At 42.8% G+C, this 27,516-nt stretch overlaps 1 protein-coding gene across 7 annotated transcripts in view; it reads left to right on the plus strand.

Annotated features, from left to right (window-relative positions):
* The first annotated feature begins 264 nt into the window (after positions 1-264).
* The window catches only part of ELMOD1 (ELMO domain containing 1), a 72,387-nt gene continuing 45,135 nt past the window's right edge, over positions 265-27,516 (plus strand). Inside the window, exons 1-3 of one of the 7 annotated variants that reach the window (XM_071212315.1) lie at positions 1,229-1,327; positions 21,755-21,857; positions 27,144-27,278. Coding sequence is in view for 3 of the 7 variants with exons in the window: in XM_012529987.4 (XP_012385441.1) it covers positions 21,841-21,857 (17 nt within the window). In the remaining 4 variants the exon portion in view is untranslated. Of the gene's footprint in view, positions 715-1,152; positions 1,328-21,754; positions 21,858-27,143; positions 27,279-27,516 lie in introns of those variants that run through there. The other 6 variants (XM_012529987.4, XM_058289416.2, XM_071212312.1 and 3 more) reach the window with 6 other exon arrangements.

Here is a 27,516-nt window from a genome sequence, read left to right on the forward strand (position 1 = left end):
CAAAGCTTTATTCAAGACAGTTGTGAAGAAACTGGAGCGTTGAAGAGTAGAAAGAGGCTAATGCTTTTTAAGTGATAAGAAAGACGAAAGGTTCGAGGTTTTTTAACGTCAAGAGGGAATGCAAGATAAGCACTAAGCCAACCTTCCACAAAAACAGAACGTGGAGGTGGAGACTGCAGAGATTGTTACTCAATGAGCATCTACTACGCGCCAGGCGCTTTGTGCACGTTGCCTCAGCGATCCTCCCCACAGCCCGGCGAGGTAGGTGTCACCAAGCTCCACAGATGAGGACGCCGGGGCAGGGGCCAAGAGGTCAAGGCACCTGCCGGAGGGGTCAGTGAAACGAAACCAAGGCCGACCTCAAGTTCAGCCTCTTTCCCTGACCCCGTGCTGTCTCTAATATAAGAAGCTTTGTAATGAAATACGGAGAAAATGTTTTTCCTCGACCACGAAATTCAATCCCGACGGCAGGCACGGCTCGCGGAGAGCGTGCGCGCGCGTATGGGAAGCGGGGTCGGGGCTGGGCCCAGCGCGCACGTGCGGGGGCTGCGGAGCGGGGTTCCCCTAAGACCCCCGGCTCGCGGGTCTCTAACTGCTTCGGCCTAGGAGCCCTGGGGCTGAGGCGGTGTTTCGGGAGCCCTGGTCGACATGCCCACCCGTGACCTGAAGGACTGACAGGCGGCCTCGACTGCACCTCAGGAAAGAGCCAGCTCTGTGAGCACTCGACCACGAGGCGGGAAAGGCGGGGGGCCTGGGCGCCCGGCGGGGAGGGACCCCCGGCGAGGGGCGGGCGGAGCGGCGCTAACTTTAACTTCTGGACAATTCTGAGGAGGGGGCGGGGCCAGGTCTCCCAGGTCACCTTCCCGGAGGGCCGGACGCCCCCGGGGGTCCCGCCCGGGCTCTGCTGCTCGGGGCCGCGGCCGCCAGCTCCCGCCCTCTGCCCGCCTCCGGCGAGTCCGCAGAGTTAACCCTTTCCGCGCAGGCGCCCGCGTCGCCGCCGCCCGCCGCCCGCCGCGCGCGGGCTCGGGCACTGGGCAGGCTCGGGCGCCGCCCGCCCGCGCTCCCCTGGCCACCTCCGCGCGCCCGCCCGGGGCTCTCGGCCGCCTCCCCGCCGCCGCCGCCGGCCCCGCGCGCAGCCTCCCGCCGCGCCCCGCCCCTCCCGCGCGCGCCGCCGGTGCGGCAGCGGGGGCCGGCGCTGCTCAGCCTCGGCGCGGGAGACGGCGGGCGCCGCGGCGGAGCGCGCAGCCGGGCGGCCTGGGCACGGCGGGGATGGGGAGCGGGCGGCCGCGCGCCGCCACTCGCTGAGCCCGCCGCCGCCGGGGTGCAGGTGAGTCGGGGCGCGGGGCCCTGGCGGCGGCGCGGACACGCTGAGGGCCGGGGGCTCCGAAGGGGTACGAATGGGAGCACTCCCGGGCGCGGGGGCTCCGGGCTCCCCGGGACCCCGAGCCGCTCCCCACCCCGCACTCGGGCTGCCGGGGCGCGCGGGAGGCCCGGGCGCCGGTAGCCCCGCGACCGCACGCCGGGGACTCTGGGGAGCGGGCGCTGGTCGCAGGCCAAGCGCCAGGCGGAGCAGGGCGGCCTGCTCGGGGCGACCCACCGTTCCGGGCCCCCCGAAGGCCCCGGCCCCAGCGGCCTCGGCCCTTGGCTGGGCCCCGGGGGGGCTGGAGGTCATCCGCGCTGCCAGCCCGGAGGGACTCCCCGGCAGCTGCTGGGAAAGTCCTCACTTATTAGCGCGGCTCTCTTTCCTGGGCAGGGGGGACTTGGAGAGGTGGGGTGCGACCGACGACAGAACAATTAAAGGCAGGACGGTGGCGCGTGGTTGGTGGGGGGGCGCGCCGGTTTCCGACCTCCTCAGCGGCTCCTCGGGTAACGCGCTGGATGAATATTTCAGCAGCGACCTCGCAGGCTCGCTTGCTTCGGATCAAGTTTAATGAACGTGTTTGTCGGCCTTTCTGCTCTGCGCAGGCAGGTGGACGCCACCGCCAATGCCTGGAGCTTTTCCACATTTCAGCCCTTCCTGGCACCAACTAAGGAAAAGAAGCTGCCCCCCGCTCAGCACAGGGTGCATTAGGTCGAGGCTGGCGTTTGGAGGGACCGGTTTTGGGCAGGCGTCCAGGCATTGTCCTGCGTCTCTGCAGTGTGAGTGTTGTGCTGGTAGCGTGACAACCGTCCTTAACTGGAGATGCCAATATGGTGGCGAGCAGGTGGCGGGCTTGTGCTGGGATCAACATCTTAATTCACTGTCATCTTAGGACACCTCCCGAGGTACCGCACATTAGTCCCTCCATGCCTGGAAGTTTTCTCGGAGGTCAGTCTAGTTGAAATTTTGGTGAAGGTTCACCCCTTCATCCCTCTGCACTGGAACAGAAAATACTCTCCTTTATCTCTTTTGTGGGAATAAGAAATGAGCATCGCCGTCAAGAACACAAAGAAGAACCCATTAATGGAGGGAAATCTCAGGATTGGGACAGGCTGTAGGGCCCCTCTCCCACACTTTGGCTTATCACTTCCATTGCACCGTCACCATTAATCAGTAACCCGGCAAACAGTGGTTAATGCTCTAAAATGGTACTTCTTTGCAGAAAAAGCCCGCTCTCCCTTCCTTTAGTGAGACAGTGTGTAATCTCATGAATGACCTAGGAGGCAACTCTCTTCTCTTGTCAGCCCCTACACAGTTAAGCTGATGTTTCAGTTTCCAGATGTTTCGCATTCAGCCCACAGAGCCCCACTGCAGTCGCAGCACAGGCTCCACCTCCGCCTGCGAGGTCGCTGCCAGGAAGGGCGCTCTGTACCCCTGTGTGCGATTAATGAAATAAAAGGAAGGATTTATTTATTTTCCTTATTGTATTTTGCTGGTATGATTGCAAATACAAAAATTTGACAAATGATTATTAATAGATGTAGCCAGGACTTAGCTCAAGCATATTAATAACTGTGGATAGCAGTTTTCTAAAAAATTTTGAGCAACATTACTGTATTCTTTGTGCTAAAAAATTTTTTTATTCATTAGAAGGAAATTGTATGAAATTACCAATGTAAGTGAAAATGTTTTACGGTAAACAGTGTTTCCTAAAGCATATCAACTGACCTCCCCAGAGATGCTCAGAGACAAACTCAGCTGGGTTAGACAGAGGATATGGCTAATTAGAAGGTACGCAGGGCTTGCATATGAACTGCCCGGTGACCTCAAGAAGCATTTCTTGAGTACTCTTGGAATCTTTAAAGATTCATTGGTAGGGTTGCCAGACTTAGCAGATAAAATTTATACAGGACACGTGATTAAATATGAATTACAGATAAAAAAGTGAATTTTTAAAGTAGAAGTACATCCCATGCAATATTTGGAACATACGTTTACTAAAAAATTATTTGTAAATTTGGTTTTAACTGGGCAGCCTGTATTTTATCTGGCAACCCTGGTCACTGCAAATGTCTGATTCCCTTTTTTTTTTTAAGATTGCTTATGGGTGGGAAAAAATAGAGCAGAAATCATATGCTGTTCTGCAGACAATCTGGGACAAGCTCAGTCCTGATTTAAGCTATTGAAAATAACTCATGCTTGAAAGCGAGTTCAGTTCAACACATGCATTGGATACCTTCTGCTTGCTAGGCTTAGTGGGAGGTGCCAAGGATAGAAAGATGAGTTGAGGCAGGGAAGAGGCTGGGGAACTATATCAGAAGATAAGGACTTCTTGTGTCAGAAGTGTTGTGAGGTCCATTGCAGGAGCCTGGGAAAGACAGCAATCCCTGCTGGGTGGTTCCGGTCAGGGAGTGAGATCACCAGCAGTTTTAATGGGGCTGGCCTTTAATAAGAGGGTAAGTCCCTATCCTAGGAGGAAAGGGACAGAAACAAGTACGTTTACAGGCAGTGGAGTGGAGCTGGAAGCTGAAGGAGTTTTACCTAATGACCTTCGCTAGAGTGGCCTGCTGAGGGAAGTAAGAAAGGGATTCTAGAAGAAAGATTTTGAGTAGTTGCTGATGGGAATGGAAGACAGAGCTGAAAAGGGACAAGTGTGGGGATTAATAAATGGTACTTGGGTGAATTGTGTCTCCTTGCATTTAAAAGAGTAGTTAGTTCATTGGTGTGGAGAAAGTGGCCATGGTGGCTGCTGGGGGTAGGGAGTGGGAGGAAGAGATGAGATGTGGGGGCATTTTTGGGACTTGGAGTTGTCCTGGGTGGTGCTGCAGGGACAGTTATCGGACACTGTATGTCCTCCCATGGCCCACTGGGTGGACTGTGGGAGAGTGTGGGCTATGGTGTGGACCATTGGCCATGGGGTGCAGCAATGCCCAGAGATGTACTCACCAAGTGCAATGGATGTCTCATGATGATGGAGGAGATTGTTGTTATGGGGGAAAGGGTAGGGTGAGGGGGTGGGGGGTATATGGGGACCTCATATTTTTTGTATGTAATATTAAAAAAATAAAGACCAAAAAAAAAGAGCAGTTAGTATGCCCATTGATTTATATGCTAAATGCTCCTTTGCCATTCTACTACCATCTCATTCTCATCAGGTGAAAAGTCATCATTGATAATCCTGGAGTATGTTATTTAAGACTTCTATTTCCTTTACATAAAAGTATTTAAATATAATATTTGAGATGCTGATCAATAGTCAGAACTTCTGGCATAAGTTCCTGAAATGAGATAAGCAGATGTTCGGTTTTCACAGAATCTGTTGCTTCAAGTAGGAAAAGACATTAAATTGCGATAATTTTCTAGTTTAGTCCCCCATCTTTAAGGAAGCAGATTCTGATGATGGAAAGAATGTTGGTTTTACAGAATTAACACTATATGAAAATGGCCATATGCTTGTAGTACCAAGGAGTATCTACTCAGAATGTTCTAAATGTAATTAATTCTAAAAAGTAGCACACCATACACCTTTATGTCTTTGAAGACCTAGCAGATACTTTCACTATTGATCAGCCTTGGTAGTTTCCAGGGAAGTTGAAGATTAAACCAGTGCAGTCCATGTAGAGAACAGTTATTTGTTTTTTTGAAGATTCCAGTTTGCAAAAAATTAAGCAAATGGCAATAGAGTGACATTCTAGATAGCACTTCTGTCAAAGAATCAATAATCAGTCTTAGGGACTGTGGTGTTTTAAAGCTGTAGGTACCCCAGCAAAACGCGTTCTTAAATCGACTCCATTCCTGTGGGTATAAACCCATTGTAAGTAGGACCTTTAGATGAGCCTATCCTCGGTTAAGGTGTGGCTCACCTGATTCAGACTGGGACTTAATTCTATTAGTAGAGTTCTTTATAAATGGGATGAATACTGAGAGAGAAAGCTGTGGAGGCAAGAAGCTGAAAGCAGTGAAATCCGGAAGAGAAGGGAGAGGCCAGCCGCCGCCGCCATGTGCCTTGCCATGTGGCAGAGGAGGCAAGGATTGCGTGGATGATATTTTCCTGTAAGCAAATAAATTCCCGTCGTTGAAGCCAACCCATTTCATAGTTTCTGCTTTGAGCAGGCTAGGAAACTAGGGCAGGGACCCTGCTTTAGAAGAGCCTAATATATTTGAATACGCATATGTTGGTTAAATTTCCACTCCGTAGTTTTAGTTTTCTAGGGCAGCCTGAAAGTAGCACACACTGGGTGGCTTAAAACAACAGAAATTTGCTGTCTCACAGTTCTGGAGGCCAGAGGTCCAGGATCAAGGTGGCAGCAGGGCCGTGCTTCCCTGGAAGTCCACAGGGGGAGTCTCCACCTTGTGTCTCTCCTGGCTCCTGCTGGCGCTTTGCTGGCAGTGGGTTGTCACCGGGCGTTCTCCCTGTGTCTGTGTCTCTGTGGCCAGGTTCCCTCTTCCTACAAGGCCCCCAGTCATTCTGGATTAAGGGCTCACCCTGCTTCAGCTGACCCCGCTTTAGCTTGCCTACCCCCACCGGTAATGACCCTCGTTATAAGGTCACATTCTGAGGTCCTGGAGATTAGAACCTCAGCGTCTCTTTTTGGGAAATGCAATTCATTCCGTTACAGTTGACAAGAAGGTCTTAAAATCATATAAAATTACCCTATGCTGAAATGTATAATGAGGTCGTTAGGGTCTTTCTTATCAAACGATTATCCTTTATTAAAAGAGAGCAGAGAGAGCTGGTGTAGCTTAGTGGTTGAGCACCAGCTTCTCACGTACAAGGTTCAGAGTTCAATCCCCGGCCCCTGTACCTCCAGTAAAAAAAGCAGAAAACACTTTTATTTCAGGTATTGTACTTCCTCTCTGCAGTGTTTGCCAAATATGTCCTGCTCTAGGATTCTGAAAGTTAAAAAAAAAAAAAAGAAAAAGTGACCAAGAACATGTTGAAATTGCTAAAATTTTTAAGGTAATTAGGTCAGACGTTTTAATTTCAGCAAGGCTTGCATGGACATAGCTTTTAAAGAAAGGCTAACGTGCAGTGATCTCTAATAATTATCACCCAGAGAGAGCCTTACCTGGAATACTGTGTACTCGGTTCACATCCTAAATCCTCATTAAACACTCTGAATTTAAAGATTCTGAAGACAGTCTGTTCTTGCATCCCGGGAGAGCTCAACCCTGCAGCTCACTTAGGCTAACCGTGGGCATATCATTTATTTTACAACGGTTTCTATACTGTGAAACAGAAGATACAGGCCTTTTTTTTTTTTTTTAAAGAGTAGAGTGTCAGCCCCACTCCTCTATCTGTGAAAAATAAACATTAACTTTTGCTATAGCTCAATGAGATGAATATCTTAATTCTCGATATAATTAGGGTATTTATATAATGTCTGTGTACCCTATATGATGCATCAGGTGCCCTCAAAATAATTCACAATTTGCTAAGTGATTGTGCTAAATGCTTGAGGGCTCAGTAAGCCACTTTAAAAAAAAATCAGTCTCTTGCGAGTTAATGGCTGCAGATTCAGTGGTCTTTACATAGCTTTAAATGTAGTTTCTGTTTTAATTACTGGGATTAGGACTTGGTTAATTAGAATGATTAGTGTAAGCGCTTATTTCAGCTGCTTAACTCTCCTTTCTGCAAGTAGCTGGTGAGGAGCTGCCATGTTTTGAAGATTCATTCGTGATGAAACAGATAATTTATCGTCTGTTACTTGGTTTAGCAGATGTCATTAATGACGTCACGAACCTTTTTCCCTAAATCTTTCTTGAATCATCATTTGGCCTTAAAAATACTTAGTCTTTTGTGATTAAAATGCAATAAAAATTATTTTAAAAGAAAAAATCTAGTCTTTTCCTTTCTTTTTTTTTAGAAGAAGAATATTCTAACTTCAGAATTAAAAAGCCACATTTTCTGAAGAGTCCATATTGCAGCAGAACCCTACATTTTCATTTTAGATTTTCTTTGGTCTTAGAATCCACATAAATTAGCAGAAAACTTAAGACATTTTCTAGTTGAAAAGTTTAATGGTACAGTCTCTTTAACATGGCAAACATTTATCAAAGCTGTTTTAATTCAGATACATATTATGTACATCATTAGTCATAATTTAAAAAGCCTCTTAAAATACTAACAGAAATTCAGCTTTCGTATTCTGCCTCATTTGTAATGTGTATGATGTATGTAGTAATACACACATGGACTAAGATGTATGTAGTCCAATACATGAACTCAATATATAAAAATCAAGGCTTATAAAACATGAATTGGGTTATAGTTTTGTTGGTTTTTTTTTTTCCAAAGGTGCCAGGGTTGGGGATTGAACCCAGACATTGTAAGTGGGAAGCAGGCCTTCAACCACTGAGCCACATTGGCTTCCCTTACTTGGTTTTTTCTGTTTGTTTGCTTTTGTTTGTCTTTGTGTGTCTCCAATATGGGAGGGAGGCACCTAATCACTTGCGCCACCTCCCTTCCCTGCTCTGCTGTGTTATTCATTGTGTTTTTGCTTGTGTCTCTTGTTGCATCAGCTTGTTGCGTCAGCTTGCTGAGCCTGCCCATCGCGTGTTTGCTGTCTTTAGGAAGCACTGGGAACCAAACCAGGGACCTCCTGTGTGGTAGGCGGGAGCTCAATGGCTCGAGCCATGTCCGCTTCTCTGTGCCATCATTATAAGCATTATTTTTGGCAACATAGCCTCCAAACCCAGTTCTCTGGCCCTCCTGAAAATTCTGTGAGTTACCTTCAAAACAAATTCTTTTTCTGCTGAAATAGTCAGAGGCAGGCTCTATTGCTTGGAATAATAATCCTGAGTGGTTCCGGTGCAAGTCCGTGTTGACATTGGAGTATTGGTCAGTCATTAGAACCTGTCGAGCACAAAACACGATGAAAGGCATAAAAGGAGATCTTTATTCAGTCTGTGAGTGTTCATGGAACAGAGTGACTTGTGTGGCATTGAACAGAGGCATGCAAAGCTGGTATTAAACTAGTGCTGTAGGCACTGATAGAGGGCAGGGGCACTGCTGGCAAACTATACTAGAGGCAGATAACGTTTCTTACAGATTGGATGACTTTAAAGGTTGATTAGGTGTGGGGATGATGAGTTGGGGTAAGAAGGAATGTTTTGTGGGAAAATAAGCTTTTATTCAAATCCAAGAGGCATCTGCTCCCTCATTTTAACATTTCTGAAATTAGGATGTGTTGTAAGAGTGTTGTGTGTTAACTGCTGCTTTTTTCTCCTCTAGCTACCATATTTCACCGAGGCTAAGGTGTCATTGATATACACCATTCATTTTTTGTACCTCTAGGAGCAGAAGCTCACTTACTAAAATATGGCTTTTGCCTAACACTGTGCTGGGGTCTCTAGACTAGGATTTTTAAAGAGACCTTAGGAGAAACAAGTCAGTCGTGGAAATGACGTAGTTAAATACAAAACTCCTTTTCGTCATTGTTGTCTCCCAAAGCTATGAAATAGAAATAGGTTTACCTCTAATTTCTAATCTGACTAGAATTCAAGGTGTTAATCATCATAGCCTCAGCTTTGTGTATGGTTCTCTCTCTCTCTTTCAACATTTTTCTTTGGAAAAATTCACATATATACAAAAAGTAGACAGAAGAGCATAATGAATGGACCCCACCATTCAACAATCAAAAATTTATGGGCAGTCCTTTTTGATCTATCACCCTACTCTCTTTCCACCCCTTTTTATTTTGAAACAAACCCTGGACACCATGTCATTTCATGTATAAATATTCCAATATGTATATCTAAAAGTTAAGGACTTTAAAAAAATACCTAATCACATTATTATTGTCCTGAAAAAAATCATCTATAAATTGTGGCACCATTTAAAAATTCTGATTTTTTAAATCAAAGTAATACTTGCATATTATTTAAAACATCATGCAAGACTTATTGAAAGAACAGCTGTCCTTTGCACCATAATCCTTCCCCACTCCAGATTTCCGCTTCTCTGGAACACCCACTTTAATTATTTTAGCTGTTCCTTCTGGTGTGTTCCACCTTACTTCTAAATAATCTGCTTTTTTGATTTTTTAAAATCGAAAAAGTAAGTGGAAGGCCTTGTGTGTACAAAATTGTCTTCATTCTTCCCGCACACAGTGTCTCGTCTGGGTACAGAAATTTAGGTTGGAAAGAATTTTTTCTCAGAGTCTTTTCTTCTTGCTTCCATGTTCCTGTTAACAAAACTAATGCTTCTGATTCTCAGTCTTTTGGATGTGACCGTTTGTTTTTGTTTCCTCTGTGGACACTTTTATGTTGTGAAATGTCACGAGGAGGTGTTTTTGTTATTCAGGGAGCTGGAGATACCGTGAGCTCCTTTGAACTGGACACTCGTGTTTAGTTCTTGGGAAAGTTTCTTAGATTATTTCTTTTATAAGTCCTTTGCTTCCATTTTCTTTTCTCTTTTCTTTGAGGAATATCTGGTATTTGGATGTGGAAAATTTTCTCACCATTTATCTCCCATTTTCCATCTTTTTGTTAAATTTCTTCAGACAGATTTTCTCACGTTTGGGAAATTTCTTCAACTTTATCTTCCATTTTTGTCATCTGTTTTAAAAATTTCCAAGAACATTTTTTTCTTTTATCTCTGAAATTGATTGTATTTTGGTAGTTTTCTTCTCTTTGCATGGTCCAGTCAAGACTTTGCATTGCCTCTGTTTCTTCCAAATCTCCTTCCCGCCCCTCTTTTTTTCCTTTGTTTTGGGTCTCTACAATTTATATAGAAACTTTCCTTAATTATATGATACTCTCAAGCCGAATGTTCGTATTTACACGTTGAGGCACTAAAATGCTTTGAAGTTTTTTATGCACTTTTGAGGCTTGTTGACCATGTGGCTTCACAGAAGTTGAATGGGAGTGTGCAGAGTTTTTCATTGGGAAAGATCCACATGTGTCTTGTCATAAGTTGACTGGTTTCCAGAAGGATCAGTCCTCTGATTTCCTGCCTGGGGAATAGCATTCCAGCTGGGAATTGAGCAGAAGGCTGAAGCGTCTTATATTTACCATGTAGACTTTCACTTAACCTCCCTGTATTCAGTATGGCACCTCAACCTCATTTTCCTGTCCCCAAGTTCAGAGTCTCTCAGACTCAACTTCCAAGAGTAAATCTCAACTTGGAGAGGCCTTTTTCAAAGGATGGGGAAGGAGATCTAGGGCAATTATAGCTGTATAGTTACAACTATAACTTCTAATAAGACCATTCAGCTAAGCCTCCTGTTTTGGCTTCATCCTGCACCTCACTTTCAGAGGAGTCAGGTGCTCTCAAATCCCGAACATGTCTGAGATTCTGTTCTTTGCCTTGGCTTGCCTCTGGGTTACTTCCCTCCCTGCACACTTACCACTTGTTCATCCCTTTTCAACTTCCAAAATTTTTCTGCTATCTTCATGTAGTTTCCCATTGCCTTGGCCTTCTGGATTATGCCTTTCAAAAAAGCAGGATCTCTTGTGTGAGAGGTGAAATGAGATAAGAATAGGAAAACGGGGTTTGGACTGGAGCATGGTCCACCTTCAACCAAGGATTTACTTACACACCTATCCTTTGTATAGATAAGAGTTCTTCTCACTCCTCAGATGTTTATGGTCAGAGATGTCTTTATGGTAAAAGGAAGTCAGCTGTGTGTATAAATGTGTATGCCTGTGTGTGTAGAGGAGAATGAGATTGGGGAAAGGGGAGTAGAGCCCCGAGGCTGTGGAGTCAGGGGTTGGGAAGCCCTCCAGCGAGGCCAAGAAAGATCGGAGTTGCTCATACGTAATTCAGCTAAAACATATTCTGGAATTACTTGACCTAGTTCAACCTAAATAAAAATGTTTGAGTCAGGGAATAAGCATCCTATAGTGTGATTGGCAGCATGCCATTAACACTCTGTCACCAACCAGTAGAGTCTCCTGCAGAAACATCGTAGCCTGGAATTAAGAAATAAGTAGGCTTCAGATTCTAAGATACTTGGCCCCCCCCACTTCATTGAAGTTGGGATGTGCCATAGTATTTTTCCTTTCTTAAGGGCACCTGAGATAGTGGTGCATTTTGATGGCACTGATGAAATACCATTGGAAAGAATGAAAGAACATTTGCTCTGCAAACCTTTGTCAAGTCATGCATCGTCATAGCTCTCAAGTGAAACATTTTGTTGTTTGTTTTACGGTATGAGTTGTTGCAGAATCCCGTCCTGAATGTCCTGAAATGGTTCACTTCTCAGGAGTGAATATTCTTACCTCATCTGTGTGGTCAGGGTCGACGGTTGCCTGAGAAGCAGGTTCCCCTGTTTGTCTCTAGGCTCCTGGAAGTGCCTCCGTTTGCTCGGTCTAGTCCTTTCCAGATAGATGGCTCCACTATGTTATGATGATAAGAAAGCAAAATTTTTGCAAAATATCATATTAGCAAAACTACATCCATTTAATTTTTATGCAAAGATAAGTTTACCATTCTTTTACTGTGGTTTTATTTAGAGGTTTAATTTTTAAAATTAAAATATATAATTGAGAATGTATAATATCTAGAAGGAGTAGTTTGTGGGGAAGAAGGATTACTATTTGGATTTTGAAATGTCCTCATTCTTTTGTGCGTTACTTTGGAGCCACATTTCATCAACTGTGCTCTCCCTCCCTGAAGACAGGACAGAAGCTGTAGCGACTGCGGTGAAAGTCAGGAGAGTCACGGTACCTTTGAAGCAGATTGTACATCCTTTTACAGGCAGCCCTGAATTGTGTGGCTGGCATGGACCTCCATTGCTGTAAATCACAAAAATTATCTCTGGATGAGTGTTTTATTCCCGAAAAAGGCAAAAACAAAACAAAACAAAAAACCTCTTAGTTGTCATTTTAGTGAGTGTCAGCAGAGTGGTTGTCAAGCTCATCACCAGAGATGGAGGTAAGGAAAGTGCTAGAATGTGGCCTCAGGGTGATCCTTATATATGAGCATTATGCTTCTGATTTGACGTGCTGGACAGCATGTGTGAAATGCAAATGCGTAATTTGAAAGTTTTTTTTTTTTTTCATTTTTCTCTGATGGTAGTTTTTTATATTGCTTGTTTTCTCTTGTGCATGCCTATAAAGTAAAAAATTACATTTTATATTTGGTTTAACTGCTCATAAACAGCGTTAGAAATTTTCTTTTTCTCCTTTACCTCCTCTCACCTCCCCTTCTTTTCTCTTCCTTTCCCTTCCCTTCCCTTCTTTACCTTGTCCTTCTCTTCTCTTTTCTTTTCAAGTCATAAGTCTTACAGCATCTTAACCTTTGAAGATGATGAGACCCTTCTCTATCTAGGTCTCCCTTGCACAGAAACAGTGCCTCTTAGGACTTGACAAAACAGGAAGCATGACACAAACCTAGCCGTTATCTGAACTTGGAAATGCAGGCTATTCATTCTCCTATTTGAGCCTGATCATTGGCCGGTCTGCTATCGGAAGATGGACCTCCTTGTGTTGTTCTGTAGGTCGGTTTGACCAGAGCCCAGCTCCTCCCAGAGCTGGTGGCTTACCGGTCACTCCTATCCACAAACCATCTTCCCGTCACCTCGTGTTCCCACAGGGTCATGCCTCAAGGTCAGGCTTGTTTTGGACAACTTTAATTTCTTGGAAACCATTCACAGGCATGCATACACACTGCACATGAGAGAGAATTAATGGGAACTGCAAGCTGAGTCAACCCCGTGTTAAAATTACCTGGGCTTTGGTTATCTAAGTTTGGGTCTTTTATCAGAATAGTTCTGATAAATAGCAACTATTCTGATAAAATTTTATGTTCTCCGCATAGACATAGCCATTGCTAAAGAAAGGGTGGATGAAGAGAGGCCTATATCTGTTTCTATTAGATTCCCAAATCTCTACCTGACTGTGAGATGTCACCATTATGATTCATTAGACCCCAGAAGGGCACAAATTGTTGGACCATTGAAAGGGGAAGCTGACATTTTCATATGGGTAAGAAAATTTAATTGGAGCCTATTTTTGCCATCAGGAAATTTTTTCACGTGGTATGGTGGTAAAGATACAATATAATGGAAATGAACCAAACCAGCCACAATCTTTCTTCTGATATCCAAAGCAGATTTTAACCAATCTTATTAGTAGGAAAGAAAACTATAAAAATTATTATTTATGGGTCTTATAATTTAACATTGTTTTCTTTCTTCCTTCACTTGAAATGGGGAGAATAGCCTAAGCTGAGGAAATTAAATCAATGGCACATAATTTAGAGGTGGCTGATTTTTAATTTATTAACTTCAGAGTAAGCTTGGGTATGGATACGATTGTGTTTTTCCCCCATTGCTAAGTGGAATATAGGTTTTTTGTGCCTTTTTTTTTTTTTCACTGCTGGAAAACTTTGTCCCAAATTTCTCTTTTTAATCTAGATTCACGGCAGGAGGAGTAAAACATGTTTTCATCTTCTAGTTATTAACAGTTACAGTAAATTGTATTTTGAGGGTGACCTTTAATACCCATTTGGTTGATTTTTTTTTCTTCTAGCCATATTTTAAGCATGAAAACAAAAGCAAGAAGAAGAGACAGAGAGATCTAGAGGAGAATTGAACTTATTTTGCTTTCCAATGAATTCAAGAAAACGAATTCAAGTTAGTATATATTTCCTAGGGAGTTTTAGAATATTTTACCAGCTGTTAGATCTAGTTTATGTGTATATTATTTTAAAAAAGCAAACACATATTTTCATCTAAAAAGGAAAAGATGTAATGTGCTTCGAAGACTAAAAACATAGCGGTAGACTGGAAGGAAATGAAAGAAAACACTGATTTGAGGGACGGACGTGGCTCAACTGATAGAGCATCCATCTGCCTACCATATGGAGGGTCCAGGGTTCGATACCCAGGGAGCCCCACGTGCAAGGAGTGCACCCCGCAAAGAGAGCCGCCCAGCATGAAAAAGGCGCAGCCTGCCCAGGTGTAGCGCCACACACACACAGAGCTGACACAGCAAGATGACACAATAAAAAAGAGACACAGTTTCCCAGTGCCGCCAGATAATACAAGTGGACACAGAAGAACACACAGCAAATGGACAGAAAGCAGACAATGGGGGAGGGGGGGAGGGGGAAAGGTAGTGAAATAAAAAAATAAATCTTTAGGGAAAAAAATAACTGATTTGAAGACCCTGTCACACTGACCAGTATCTCTTGGGGGAGTAGTTTAGGGAGAACGAAATCATCACTCAACTAGCAGTGTGAACCAGGAGCTTGAATTTCGTTGCATTTTCTAAACCCAAGGTAACATTAGACTTTCATTTTGGAGGGGTACTTTTATTATTAGTTATTTCAAAATTATACTGCAAAAGATTCTCCTTGGAAATATGACCACAATGAAGGATAACAGAAACTTCTTATTTTGGGCTCTGTTGTGTAATTTCCGCCATAATATATTCTTGTTTAGAAACTTCCAGATCCGCAGTACCTTTACTTTGGGAAAGGCAAGGAGTTAATTATCAGTGGCATGGGGAGGCTTAGTACTCCGAGCCGGAGCTGGCTCCCAGGGGATGGCTGCTTAGTTTGGAGGCACAGGAGTCTGTCCAGGCCTTGATTATCCCCTTCTCTGCAGTTTAGTTTGGATTGACTATACTATTCATTCTCTTCACTCTTATGTCCATCCAAACTTTCACCCCAGTGGTTTCTAGAGGCAGCACTGCCTCAACACCCAGGTCTGAGGGTTTGATTCCCGGCTCTGCTCTGTGGTAGCTGTGTGATCTTGAAAGGCTCCTTAACCACTCTGTGCCTCAGGGTCCTCAGCTCTAAAATGGAGATAATAATCATTACATCATAGGATGAATAAGGTTAAGTGAGTTAATATAAAGAGGGCCATAGAAAAATGCCTGGCACAGAGTGAACACTTTTAAAAATGAGCTATATTATTACTACTAGTTTTGTAAGACCATATGCTGAGCCTTTTCATTTTTAAAATTAAATTTTATTTTTAAAGGTGTCCTACACAGCATTGTTTAAAAAATCCTAGGTAATAACCCCAATTTAGGTTATGGGTTGTCTTTTATTTATGTATAAAATGTGACTCCACAAGCATTTTGGTAGTTGCAGGACACAGTTATGATCTGAAGGGCTCTCCATAGAAAGGAGCTTCTTTTCATCTCACGTAGGGATTAAGATTTTAAAGAAAGGAGTTCTCTTCCCTCTACTGCAGTCTCTAATTCATTCCCTGGGACACTCACTAGACAGATTGACTTCTAAGAGGAAGGGTTACGTGGTACCTTACAAAGAGCCTCGGGGGGTGGCTCCCTCAAAGCCAGCGGACAGGTTCCTTGATAGCAGGTGAGGAGGAGCCTTCAGAAGTGGTGGACCACTCACTGCGACCCTTTTCCTGCCAGCTGAAAAAAAGTGCAAGGGGCAGATAATCCCACAGCGCAGCCTCAGGTGTCAGCTGATGTCTGGGGGTGTTTGATCCAGCAGGCACAATCCTTTGATCCTTCCCTTTGGATGAGTTCAGATCACTGTCCCCATACACATGGAGAAAAAGTGCTGCAGATAAGCTGAAAGAGTTGGGAAACTCAGGATTATAATTGTATTCTTTATGTTGGTATAAAAAATCTGTGTTTTTTCCTCCTATTTGGGAGGGTTTTGGTTTGTTTTATTAGCGCTGTTGTTAAATAATGCAGTTAGAAGTGCATTTTTCTAAAAGGGTGCCAAGTTCTTTTTAAAAAAATGTATTGTGAGCATGGTGTGCCAAGCATTTTACCAGGCCTGGCTTTCCCCAGAGGAGCAGCTAGTTCAGAGGGTGAAGAAACATGAAAACATCATTTCAGAACCATATGAGAACCTAAAATAGAGCAGGTAATTCTGATGTCCATCCCAGGTTTAAAAAATCCCTATAGAGAGGGAGTTGCAAAGAAGGGACTGGAGATAGCAGTTTCCATGATCTCCTTGCGTCCTGTGGAACAGGTGGCATTAAAGTTAGTGTCTGACTATAAAAGAGTGAATTTCACCGCATGTGAATAATATATCAATAACCTGACTTAAACACAGAATTAATATCTGTATTTTTCAGTTAGTGGATCCTATATTAATAAATCGAGGCAAGCAACTTACACTTAGTCAAGTTAAAAGTCAGCAGGAAGTTGAGTAAAAATACTCAGAAGTCTACCATGGTTATCCTTTTGGTGCAGGTCCATGCAGATAAGCAGCAATTTTCAATTGTCCCTGTTCCTGGACTGTTGTACCCCAAGCTCTGCTCAGCCACTTCAGAAATGCTGTATTGGGTACCAGGAGGTCTAGCGAGAAGAAGGAGATTAACTCAGAACCACTCGTGGCAAAACAGCTCACGGCGCATTTCTTACTGAGTGGCGCAGACTCACCATGTATTGCACACTGAGAGCTTTGGTACATGTTCCTACCCTTTACCCAGATTGTCAAGTTAACCTAAAACAGGACATAAGTGTGCCTCCTTTAAAACAAAGCTGCATTTAAAGAGAGGAAGCAATGGCTCTATTAGTTTTTCTAAATAAAATATTTAGAGATGTTATTTAATGAATGCCCAGGGAGCAGTGAGTTCAATAACTTTAGCACAGACTTTTCTTTTACTATCCAAAGCCACTGTTGGTGTTTCCTGTTTGGGGGACAGATGGTTAGAATTGTTATCTTTGTTTCCCATCTGGGGTACAGATAATTAGAACAAATTGTTATTTTCCTTCCCTTTTTCCATCCAATCAGAAAGTCCAAATGAGTCTACCTTCTAAGTATTTTTCATCTCTACTCACTTCTCTCCATCACCACCGTCATTGTCCGATTTCAGGTCACATCAACTTGCCAGAATTTATTTCAACAGCCTCTTAGAGGATTCTTCACTTGACAAAAATGATGTTTTAATTTGGAGGAGGATACAGTAATGAGAACAAAAATAATACTAGTTGTGACTTCCACTCGTGGAATGCATATTACACACCAGGAACCACGAGCTCATACAACTTATGAGCTTTGCTTCATTTCATCCTTAGAGCTGCCCTGAAGGAGGTGGAACTTCTCTTCCCATTTTACAGGGAGGAAACTGAACCCTAGAAAGATTAAGCACCTTACCCCGTGGCTGGTGGTTGAGCCCAGATATGAACTCCGTCTTAAAACCAGTGCTCTTAATCACCACACACAATCCCTGCTGAGTTTTCCCTTAAATAGAAAGGCTCCCTTGCAGTAGTAAAATATGGTGCATCACCCAGCACAGTGTCTTAAGTGTTCAATTTTTTTTTATTTGTTATTTTTATTTCTCTCCCCTTCCCTGCCCGCCCCAGTTGTCTGCTCTCTGTGTCCATTTGCTGTGTGTTCTTCTGTGTCCGCTTTTATTCTTGTCAGCGGCACCAGGGGTCTGTCTCTTTTTGTTGCATCATCTTGCTGCGTCAGCTCTCTGTGTGTGCAGTGCCATTCCTGGGCAGGCTGAACTTTCTTTCGCACTGGGCGGCTCTCCTTACGGGGCGCACTCCTTGCACGTGGGGCTCCCCTATGCGGGGGACACCCCTGCGTGGCACAGCACTCCTTGAGTGCATCAGCACTGCCGCATGGCCCAGCTCATCACACGAGTCAGGAGGCCCTGGGTTTGAACCCTGGACCTCCCATGTGGTAGGTGGACACTCTATCCGTTGAGCCAAGTCTACTTCACTGTTCAATTTTTAATGGGTGGATTCAGGAACACGTATGTGTAGGGCAGGAAGTTGAAGTTCTCCATTACTTCACTTATCCCACATCATATGAAATGAGATCTTCTAGGTACACCAGTTTTCTACCTAATTAAAATTAAACCTTTTAAGGATGAAGTTTAAAAAAAAGCAAAATTTTTTTATAACATCCTTCTGAAACATATCTTTTTCCTTAGTAGTATGAGAATTCTCTTTTAATTTTATCCAAATGACATGAACTATTCTTATAAGAGTGGAATAGGAAGTGGACTTGGCCCAGTGGTTAGGGCGTCTATCTACCACATGGGAGGTCTGCGGTTCAAACCCCAGGCCTCCTTGACCCGTGTGGAGCTGGCCCATGTGCAGTGCTGATGCGCGCAAGGAGTGCATCCCGTAAGGAGAGCCGCCCAGCGCGAAAGAAAGTGCAGCCTGCCCAGGAATGGTGCCGCACACACGGAGAGCTGACACGACAAGATGACACAACAAAATGAAACACAGATTCCTGGTGCTGCTGATAAGGATAGAAGCGGTCACAGAAGAACACACAGCAAATGGACATAGAGAACAGACAACTGGGGGCAGGGGGCAGAGGAGATAAATCAATCAATCTTTTTTTTTTAAAAAAAAGAGTGGAATATACTGTTTAGTTACTCCTTCCAGGCTATAGCTTTAATTACCAACCATATACCGAGGAAGCCTAAATCTTTGTCTCTAAGCCTGATTGCCCTCCTGACCTTCGGATCCATTTATTTCCACATCACCACTTGGTCCTTCAGACTCAGAATGTCCCAAATGTTTCTCCCAATTCTGTTATCTTATCTTTGTTTCCCATCTGGGGTACAGGTAATTAGAACAAACTGTTATTTCCCTTCACTTTTTCTATCTGATCAGAAAGTCTAAATGATTCTTCCTTCTAAGTGTTTCTGAGCCTTCCCCTTGGTAAGCGGAAATGTTTGGTTTGGAAATTCCATACTTTAGGAAATGATTCCACTGTCTCCCAGTTGCCAGCCAGAAGTCTGGGCATAATGTTTGACCCCTCCTTTTACTTTACCAACCCTCAGTCATTCAATTAATAAAGATTCTACTACTTCTACTTTGTAGATATTTCTCAAACCCATCACGCTTGTGTCTCTGTGGGTTGCCTTATCCTGCCATTATTATCATTGCCTGGGTTATTGTTGACAATATTCTCAGTGTTGTCCCAACCTATAATTTCACCACAATCCAATTTATTCTCCATTGTACATTTATAACATACTTTCAACATGAGAAATCTGATCATGCTATATCTCAGCTGGAAAACTTTCCTCATAGCTCGTGGGATAAGGTCCAAACTTCTTTAACGTTGCTTACAAAGCTTTGCATGACCCGACCCTTGCTCCTTTTCCAGCTTCATCCCTTGCCACCCTGTTTTACCTGCCCCTCTCCCCGAGCACCACTTTAAGTCGTATTGAACATTTTCCCCTCTACACATTGCGCTTTCTCTTGCTTCCATGACTTTGCATGTGCTACTCTGGAGACCCCCTGACCCCTAAGTGGAGGGTGGGTCTCTCTGATACTCATTCTGCCAGCACCCACCTTCCATTCGTAATACCATGGTAAAGTGCTCCTGGTTCTGCATCATTTTCTCTCCTCAAAACTGTTAGGCCTGTGAGGGTGGGACATGCCCCTTGTTCATCCCATGTCCCAGTGACTAACTCTGTGTCTAGAGCATGGTAAGCACTACATGTTTTAATAACCTTTTCTATTTTAGAAAAGTCTTAAGATTTATAGAAAAGTTAAAAGATAGTACAGGGCGTCCTCATGTACTGGTCCTCAGGTTCCCCTATTGTTATGTAACATGACTACAATGCATTGGTCACAACTAATGAACAAATATTGGTACATAATTACCAATTGGTACATAATCCACACTTAGGTTGCCTTAACTTTTACCTAATGTCCTGTTTCTGTTCCAGGATCCCATTCACTACATTTAGTGGTAGTATCTTCTTAGGCACCTCTTGGCTGTGATGGTGTCTTGTTTGTTTTCCTTGACCTTGACAGTCCTGAGGAGTCAGGTATTTTGTAGAATGTCCCTCAGTTTGGGTTTTTGTGATGTTTTTCTCATGATTAGGGTTATGGGTTTATTGGGAGTGCCATTTTCATCACCTCACATCAAGGTTACATGCTATCGCTCTGACTTGTCAGTGATGATATCAACATTTGTCACCTTGCCAAGGTTGTGTGTCATGTTTCTCTCCTGTAAAATTACTCTTACCCCTCCTTTCCAAACTGTACTTTCTAGAAAGAAGTCATCATGCATAGCCAACACTTAAGGGGTGAGGAATTATGCTTCACCTCCTTGAAGAGACCTGCAAATTGGAAATTCTGCCCAGGAGAGCTGTTTATGTATTTATGTATTCAATCATTTATTTATGCCAGGATGGACTCCTGGATATTTCTTTTCTACTTTGGGTTATAATCTAATACTATTGTTTGTTCTGTTGCTAAAACTGTTCTAGCTTTAGGCATCGGCTGCTCTTAGTTTGCTCCCATATCCCTTTGTGTGTGTTTTTTTTAGCATCTCCTTACTTTCAGGCACTACAAAGTGCTCTAGGCCCATCCAAATATAGTCCTTGCCCCAACCCTAGTTTCAACCATTTCTCCAGGGAACTCTGGTTCCTTCTATTGGAGAATGGTACTAGAAACCAATACCTGGGTGCTGAGTGGGCACTAGCACTTTCAAAATCTGGATTTGTTATTAAAGCCACATAAGAACAAGGAATAACATAGGTTCCCAGCACCCAAAAATGAATAAATTTTGAGGTTTCTTCCTACGTTTCGCTTCATATGTATTTAAGAATAAAATTGGTAAGGCCGTTTCCCCCTTTCCCAAAGCAACCACAGTGCTAAGTTTGGTGTGTGGACATTTATTTCAAGCACTGATGAAACATGGATCATTTGCACAGTTACACAGGAAATAAGTGACTGGCTCCTGCGTGGCCAAGTTCCCCACACTCTAGAGCCGCTCTGGTTGGCAGTTGTCTCTCCTGCACCGCTGCTCAGCTGGCGTCACAGTAGTTTGGACTCTTGTGAGGAAACTAACTTCCAGCCACTCTCTTCTCTAGTCTGTTTCATCCCATCTCGTCCCCACTTGCTGTTTGTAGGAGGTGCCCTCCTTATTGGAAGTTAGAAGACAGACAACCAGGTCCTGTAGGCTTTGTGAAAGCAAACTGCAAACTGAAAGGTGCTGTACAGCCGTAAAGTTGAGCTGCTCAGTTCACAGTGCCCACCCCCACCCCTCCCCTGGAGCTGGGGAATATTATGCATTTGTTCATGGTACTTGGCTCATTAGCACCTATTGTTGAGCTTAAAGACATTATCAGTTGCTGCTAGTTAGTTTTGAGCCTGTACATCTTCTGGAAGGTTGAGGCTGCTAGATTCCAGGCTACCGTCTATCTAGAAACCAGGATAATTTTATTATTCTTGCAAATATTGTTCATCAAGATACAGGCACAATACCAAAACTAGAAGGAAAAAAAATACCGTTAAAAGGAATGCTCATGAAACGAATAACTTCTCCAGCAAGTGACTTAACATGGAAGACTAGTTGCATGATTATCAAGTGAACAGCTGTAGCTGCCCTCTCTCCATGGTTCTGCCGTGCTCCGTGGGCAGTTCAGTTGGTAATGTTCTGGGTCTAGAATGTCCCATCGGGAAGAGGAAATGTTTGGTTTGGGATTTCTAGCCCCTTTATTAGTAAATATATCCAATTTCTTTCCACAGCTTACACTTACTTGGACAAAAACAAGTTTGGAAGCAGGTACTTGAGGACTGTTCTGTGCAGCATCTGGAGAGTCAAAACCAGCACCATGAAGCACTTCCTGAGGTAAGAGCGTCTGGCCCGCGAGGGGAGCCTCCGGAGGGGAGGCGTGCTTGCCGGGCGGATGCTGTTTCTGTCCACTGCCTGTGATCCTGTGACCAGTGTCTTCAGATTGCATGGAATCACATTGTATTTGGTGAAGACTAGTTTGATCGCGGGAGTCCTCCGCTAGCTCTGTACGCTGGTGCCGAGAGAGCCCGTGCGGGTGACGGGAGAGCACGAGGCAGGGCGGGCGCCGTCAGCCTTGATGCCGTGGGACTCCGAGGAATCCTGTGCTGCTGGGCTGAAGGTTGAGGGTTAAGGACTGGCAGTCAAAGAATCAGGTAATGGGATCTGTGTGGAGTCATTCTTCTGAAACAAGCAATTTTAAATACCCCTTAATCTAGATTTTGGTTGGCCAGTCCACGCCAACCACCTTATTGGTCAAAGTACACGCCCTAAGCTTCTGCTCTTCAGACTTGGTGATATCTTTGAAATCTGCGTCGTTGTTGCTTCCCTGGAAATTGCACTGCCCAGAGCATAGTACAAATCAGAGCATTTTGAGAGATTATTTTTTTTGAAGGCCATTTGACTGGACCTGAATTGGCTGCTGTTCACTCTTCTATTAATGAAATTCTCAGAGAAATGTCCTATCCTATTAAAATATAAAATACTATTAAAATATAAAATACAGTTAGTATGGTCCTGAAATGTTAGAAAATAAAGCAGACTCCCCAGAAGGTTGGGATCCTTTCCCTCAAGATAGTGGCCTGCCCATTTCTACCTTCCTGCACCTTGCTCTGGCTTCTTGGGGAAATGACTGGATTCTTTTCAAAGGCTGCAGTTTTAGGATATTCTTTTCCCACTGGGTTTTAGTTCCATCCTTGTTTTTGGAACACTAAGTCAGTTTGGGTGGATTTCACTATGCTTTGGGACCGTTTTTAGTGTTTACTCTGTCGTAGGATTATGAAAACCTCTCAGGAGGTTACTAAAAAACCGTTTACAGAAACTAGCATTTGTTTTATTGTACAGAATATTCTTCAGCCTGTTTATCAAATCTGTGTAAAAAGATAGTATTTGGAAAATGACTAGCATGTTTGCCAGCAGAGCATTTGACCTGATATATTTTTGGTTGCTATGGTAATTAACCCATCTGTTTACACATTCCTGAAAAATTGTTATTTATGATTCTCTCCTGAATGTGAAAGTGGAATAATCATGTTAACTGAAAGCTTAAATGTTAGGTGGTACCCAGAAGTTCTATTCTCCCTTTGTAAAAAGACTATCTTATTCCTTCTTCAGTGTTTTCTTTGTTTTAGAAAAACTTGAGCAGCCTCAAAACCAACCATTTTAGGAGAAAATAGCATTTGTTTGTGTTATTTTTATTGTTTAATCGAGTAGTTCAGCTCTATGTTTAGGGGAGCTTATAATATTTTAAAATCAATTCCTATAGGATGGTTTGGAATGGTTCCAGTGACTATCTACCACTCTATAATTCCTCATAGCCTCACACCTATTAATGGAGCCAGCATGTCACTCTCAGTTATGTGTTCTGGTATACATTTTTACTTGCTTATATATTTTATCACTATGTTTATGTGAGACTGAGGCTAAGATAATAAATAGATTATACTTCAAGAAATAAACTTGAGGATTTTCATTGATAATTGATTTTGAAGTAATAAAAGGAAACTCAGTCATTGCCTCTTTTTAATCATTGCTTTTGGCTTTAGGTTTTGCATTTAATGCTTTTTAAATTACGTTGTAATATAGGTATGTATACATTATATAGAAATGGTCATGAAATGTGGAAGAATAAGAGGAGCAAGAAGGAATAACCGGGCATTACACTACACGCTCTATCAGAAAATGTAAATTACTAATTATACTGTCTAGACCATTCCCACAGATGTTGGACAGTTTAGGCAGTCTTTTCAATTGAACCAAAGAGAAGGTAGGTAAACATAGCCTAAATAAATCAGGTGTTAATTCCAGAGCTCAGCAAACATGAAGAAGGAGGTATTGCCTTTTACCATGAGCAATTCTAGCCTGATTCAAAAGTCCACGGAGCAGAGTGATTTTATCTGTCAACATCTGCAATGCTCTAGAATGAAATGCTCTGAGCACAGCCCCGGAAGGAATTAGGTTAATCTTAAATAAACCAGGTTGTGGAGAAAATGGATTTTTAATGGCCATATAAGGTACTGATACCCATACTCTGCTTCCCCCCCATTTCCTGTTTGCTATAATCAGGTATATAAATGTACAACTATTCAAAGTGTAAAAGGAATGAAGAAAATATTTTGTTTGTTTAAAATCACATGAGGTAGTAGAAATAAATGCCACAGGATTTGACTACCCAGCTAAAGGATGTATTTTAGATTGACAGTAGATAGGGGATATTAGATAAGCAGCCCATAGTTTCCCCCAGTCTTATTTTAGCCATGGTCTGCATGGACCTCAAAGAGAAGGGAGAGTCAGAAGTTTCTTTTCCCCCTTTCAGTGCATGTCTAGCCTTCTCTTAGAGCCAGAAATCTAGGCCATTTCCTTCACCTTATAAATGATAGAGAACCAGAGAAGCAAAGTAAGTTGCCCAAAGTCACACAGCTCATAGTGGAAAATTGGGACTAGACTCAAAGTTAAACTCCCATACACCTCCCTGTTTAGTCAAATCTCCACTATAAATTTCCACTATTTTTGAAGGGTAGACGTTACAGGGTCACTGAGTTATTCTAGAATCTGATTAGCACTGCTTGAGGCATTGCTTAAGCTTAGAAGTTGTAGAAACCAAGTCCTGAGAAGCAGAAGGTTTATGGCCTGCTCATCCAAATATCTCTTTCGCTGTAGACCCGTAGACTGGTGCTTTTAGCCATGTCATAGCCTTCTCTTTCTTAGCATACACACAGACACACACACATATGTGTATACTCATAGAAACATACATATATACACTTACACCTGAACACACATATTTATTAAGTTATTTTGTTTCCTACATTAAAGCAAGTAAAAGCTGTTTCACACTCTTGCTGAAATAGGGTCACCTGGATACTTTTCTAGCAGCTTCTCTGAAAGCTGCTGCCCATTGCCATCAGGCCAGAGGCAGAGATCTGTGCAGAGCTGGGTCTGCACCTGCAGTCCAGCTGTCCTGTCCCTTTTCCTTGCCCTCAGCTCTGTGGTCACTTCACTGTTCAGTAAACCCTGCAGCAGGGCATGAGCAAGGTTTATGAAAGCCATGGCACCTCAATAGATGTTGGTTTGAATTTTACTCATTTAACGAATTTATTTTTTACTTTTTTTCTGGCATGGGTAAGGCTGCTGATTTTCCAGGTTGTTCTTGCTCTCCTGTAGGATAAACAACAGTTGGCCTTACTGCCCTGTCTCGGATGAAGGTGTTGCTATCCTCTGCCTCTGGAACACCCCAGGCATTTTTATTTTATAGAATTATACTGGTGTGTTTTTTAAAAATTTTATTTTATTTTTATTGTTGTCACATATATAACACAAAATTTCCCATTTTAATAATTTTTAAGTGTACAGTTCAGTTGTATTAATTACAGCCACAACATTGTGCTATACCATCACCACCACTCTCACCAAAACTTTTTCATCACCCCAAACAGAAACTCTTTATCCATTAAGCAAAGCTGCCTCATCTACTCTCTCCCAGTACCTGGTAATGTCTAATCTACTTTCTGCCTCTAAATTTGCTTATTTTAGGATTTTTATGTAAGTGGAGTCATGTAACATTTATCCTTTGTGTCTGGCTTATTTCACTTAGTATAAAGTTCATCCATATCATGGCATGCATAGGACTTCATTCCTTTTTACAGCTGAATAGTATTCCATGGTATGTGTCTGCCACATTTTGTTTATCCATTCATCTGTTGACAGACTCATACTGCTTTTTAAGCTCCTTGTAGTTGGGATGTTGTATGGTTTGCAGTGAAATTAAGTTCTTGATTCTGTTCACATTTTTTCCTCGGCCATAATGCCCACTTTTTTTCCTTTCTGTACTACATGACCAGTGTTCTCATTTTAGATTTGTTATTGTTCAGTTCAATGAAGGATTAAGTAAACTACTGTATTATTTTCCCAGATGCTAAAACAAATGTCTTACAAATACCTTAACAACAGGAATGTATTGGCTTCAGTTTCAGAGGCTTGAAGGCTCTTTAAGTCAACAGAAATTAGTTTATTCATAATACTGAGAATATCTTCTAACCTAGTGGCTTTTAAATTTTAAAAATCTCACCATCTCTGAATGCTTCTTTAATAGTACCAGGCGCACTCCTCACACCCTACAGAAGCTTTTCAAGCCTCGAATGGCTGCTAGAGCATTAGTAGAACCCCTTAATGCCTTTCTTTTATTTATGTATTTATTTAATTTTGGTTCTTTAGAATATATATTTTACTTTCCAATAAAAGTTTTATTTGGGGTAACATTTAAATGCTTTTCTGTCAGAGTATAATGTGTCTGCTGCTTCCTCTGTATTAATAAGTCAAAAAAGTATTATCCAAATAGCAAAAAAAAAATCAAAAAATTTAAAACTAAATCTTGTAAAATGTAAATATTTAAGCACCAAATTTTTAATGGAATATTGATATCATTCATAAATTAAGCTAAACCTGTGCCTCCTTTAAAGGAAAAGGAAAAACCATCAATTAATTTATTTTAATTATTCCACAAGCTGCTCTTGCTCTCCAAACCCTCAGATAAAATTTCCCTATAATGTAAAAACAGTGTCCTGTGCTAAAGCAATAGCAATATAGAATGTGGAATAATATAATGTATATCCATGATAGCTTATCCGCCTTCATTTTTGCTTTTCAGAGGCAGTATGACTATTGCCCACCCCACCCCACCTCACCCCTTCACCCCAAGCACAGGGGCTTGGGGCCTTTCCCGGGCTCTGCCTGGGGAAGATACACTTATTTTTCTTGAGGCCCACGGATGGTTTCTTTGTGTGATGTCACATTGCCAGTTCATGTATCACGTTCTCTCCAGCCTCTCTTCCTAGTAGGAAGAACTCAATATAAAGAGGGTCCCATTTACTAGGCCAAATACCTGTTAATAAGTTAATTTCCAACTGGTTGCCAGTGCCCCTAATTGGGAACTTCAGTGCAGCAACTGAAATAAAAGAAGGCATTTCAGAAAGTATACAAAATGCTGGAAACATTGAACAGCTTGCTCTTCTCTGTGGCTGTTTAGATGAAAAGTATTCATTTGGGAATTTGTGGTTTGAACCAAGTGCTATGCTTATTTCTATACATCTCCTTCCTCACCAATAGTATACTTCTTATTTATTACAGGATTTCTTCAAGCAAGAATTAACTTTTGTTAGCACATTTCATTGAAACCATTCAAAATAAGCTACTTTTCTCTTACTGTTCCAAAAGAAGACGTCAGAGACACATTTAAGATGATGGAGTAGTGTTGCGTGACAGGTACCCACTGCCCTCACCCTGCAGCCCAGAAGCTACCTGGTCGTAGGTGTATCTACTGCTTCAGAAGCCCCACCCCTGCTGATTGGGTTCCTCTAACAAAGCGCCACAAGACAGGAACTCCATTTTATTTGGTAGCGGAGATATGCTTCATTTTGAATAATTTACACTGGGCGGCTATTCTGGTTCAAGCGGGAGAAAGAATGTTAAATTATAAAAGTGACCATAATTGCTTTGTGGA

This window comes from Dasypus novemcinctus, chromosome 27, assembly GCF_030445035.2.
Source record: "Dasypus novemcinctus isolate mDasNov1 chromosome 27, mDasNov1.1.hap2, whole genome shotgun sequence".
Classification (NCBI taxonomy): domain Eukaryota; kingdom Metazoa; phylum Chordata; class Mammalia; order Cingulata; family Dasypodidae; genus Dasypus; species Dasypus novemcinctus.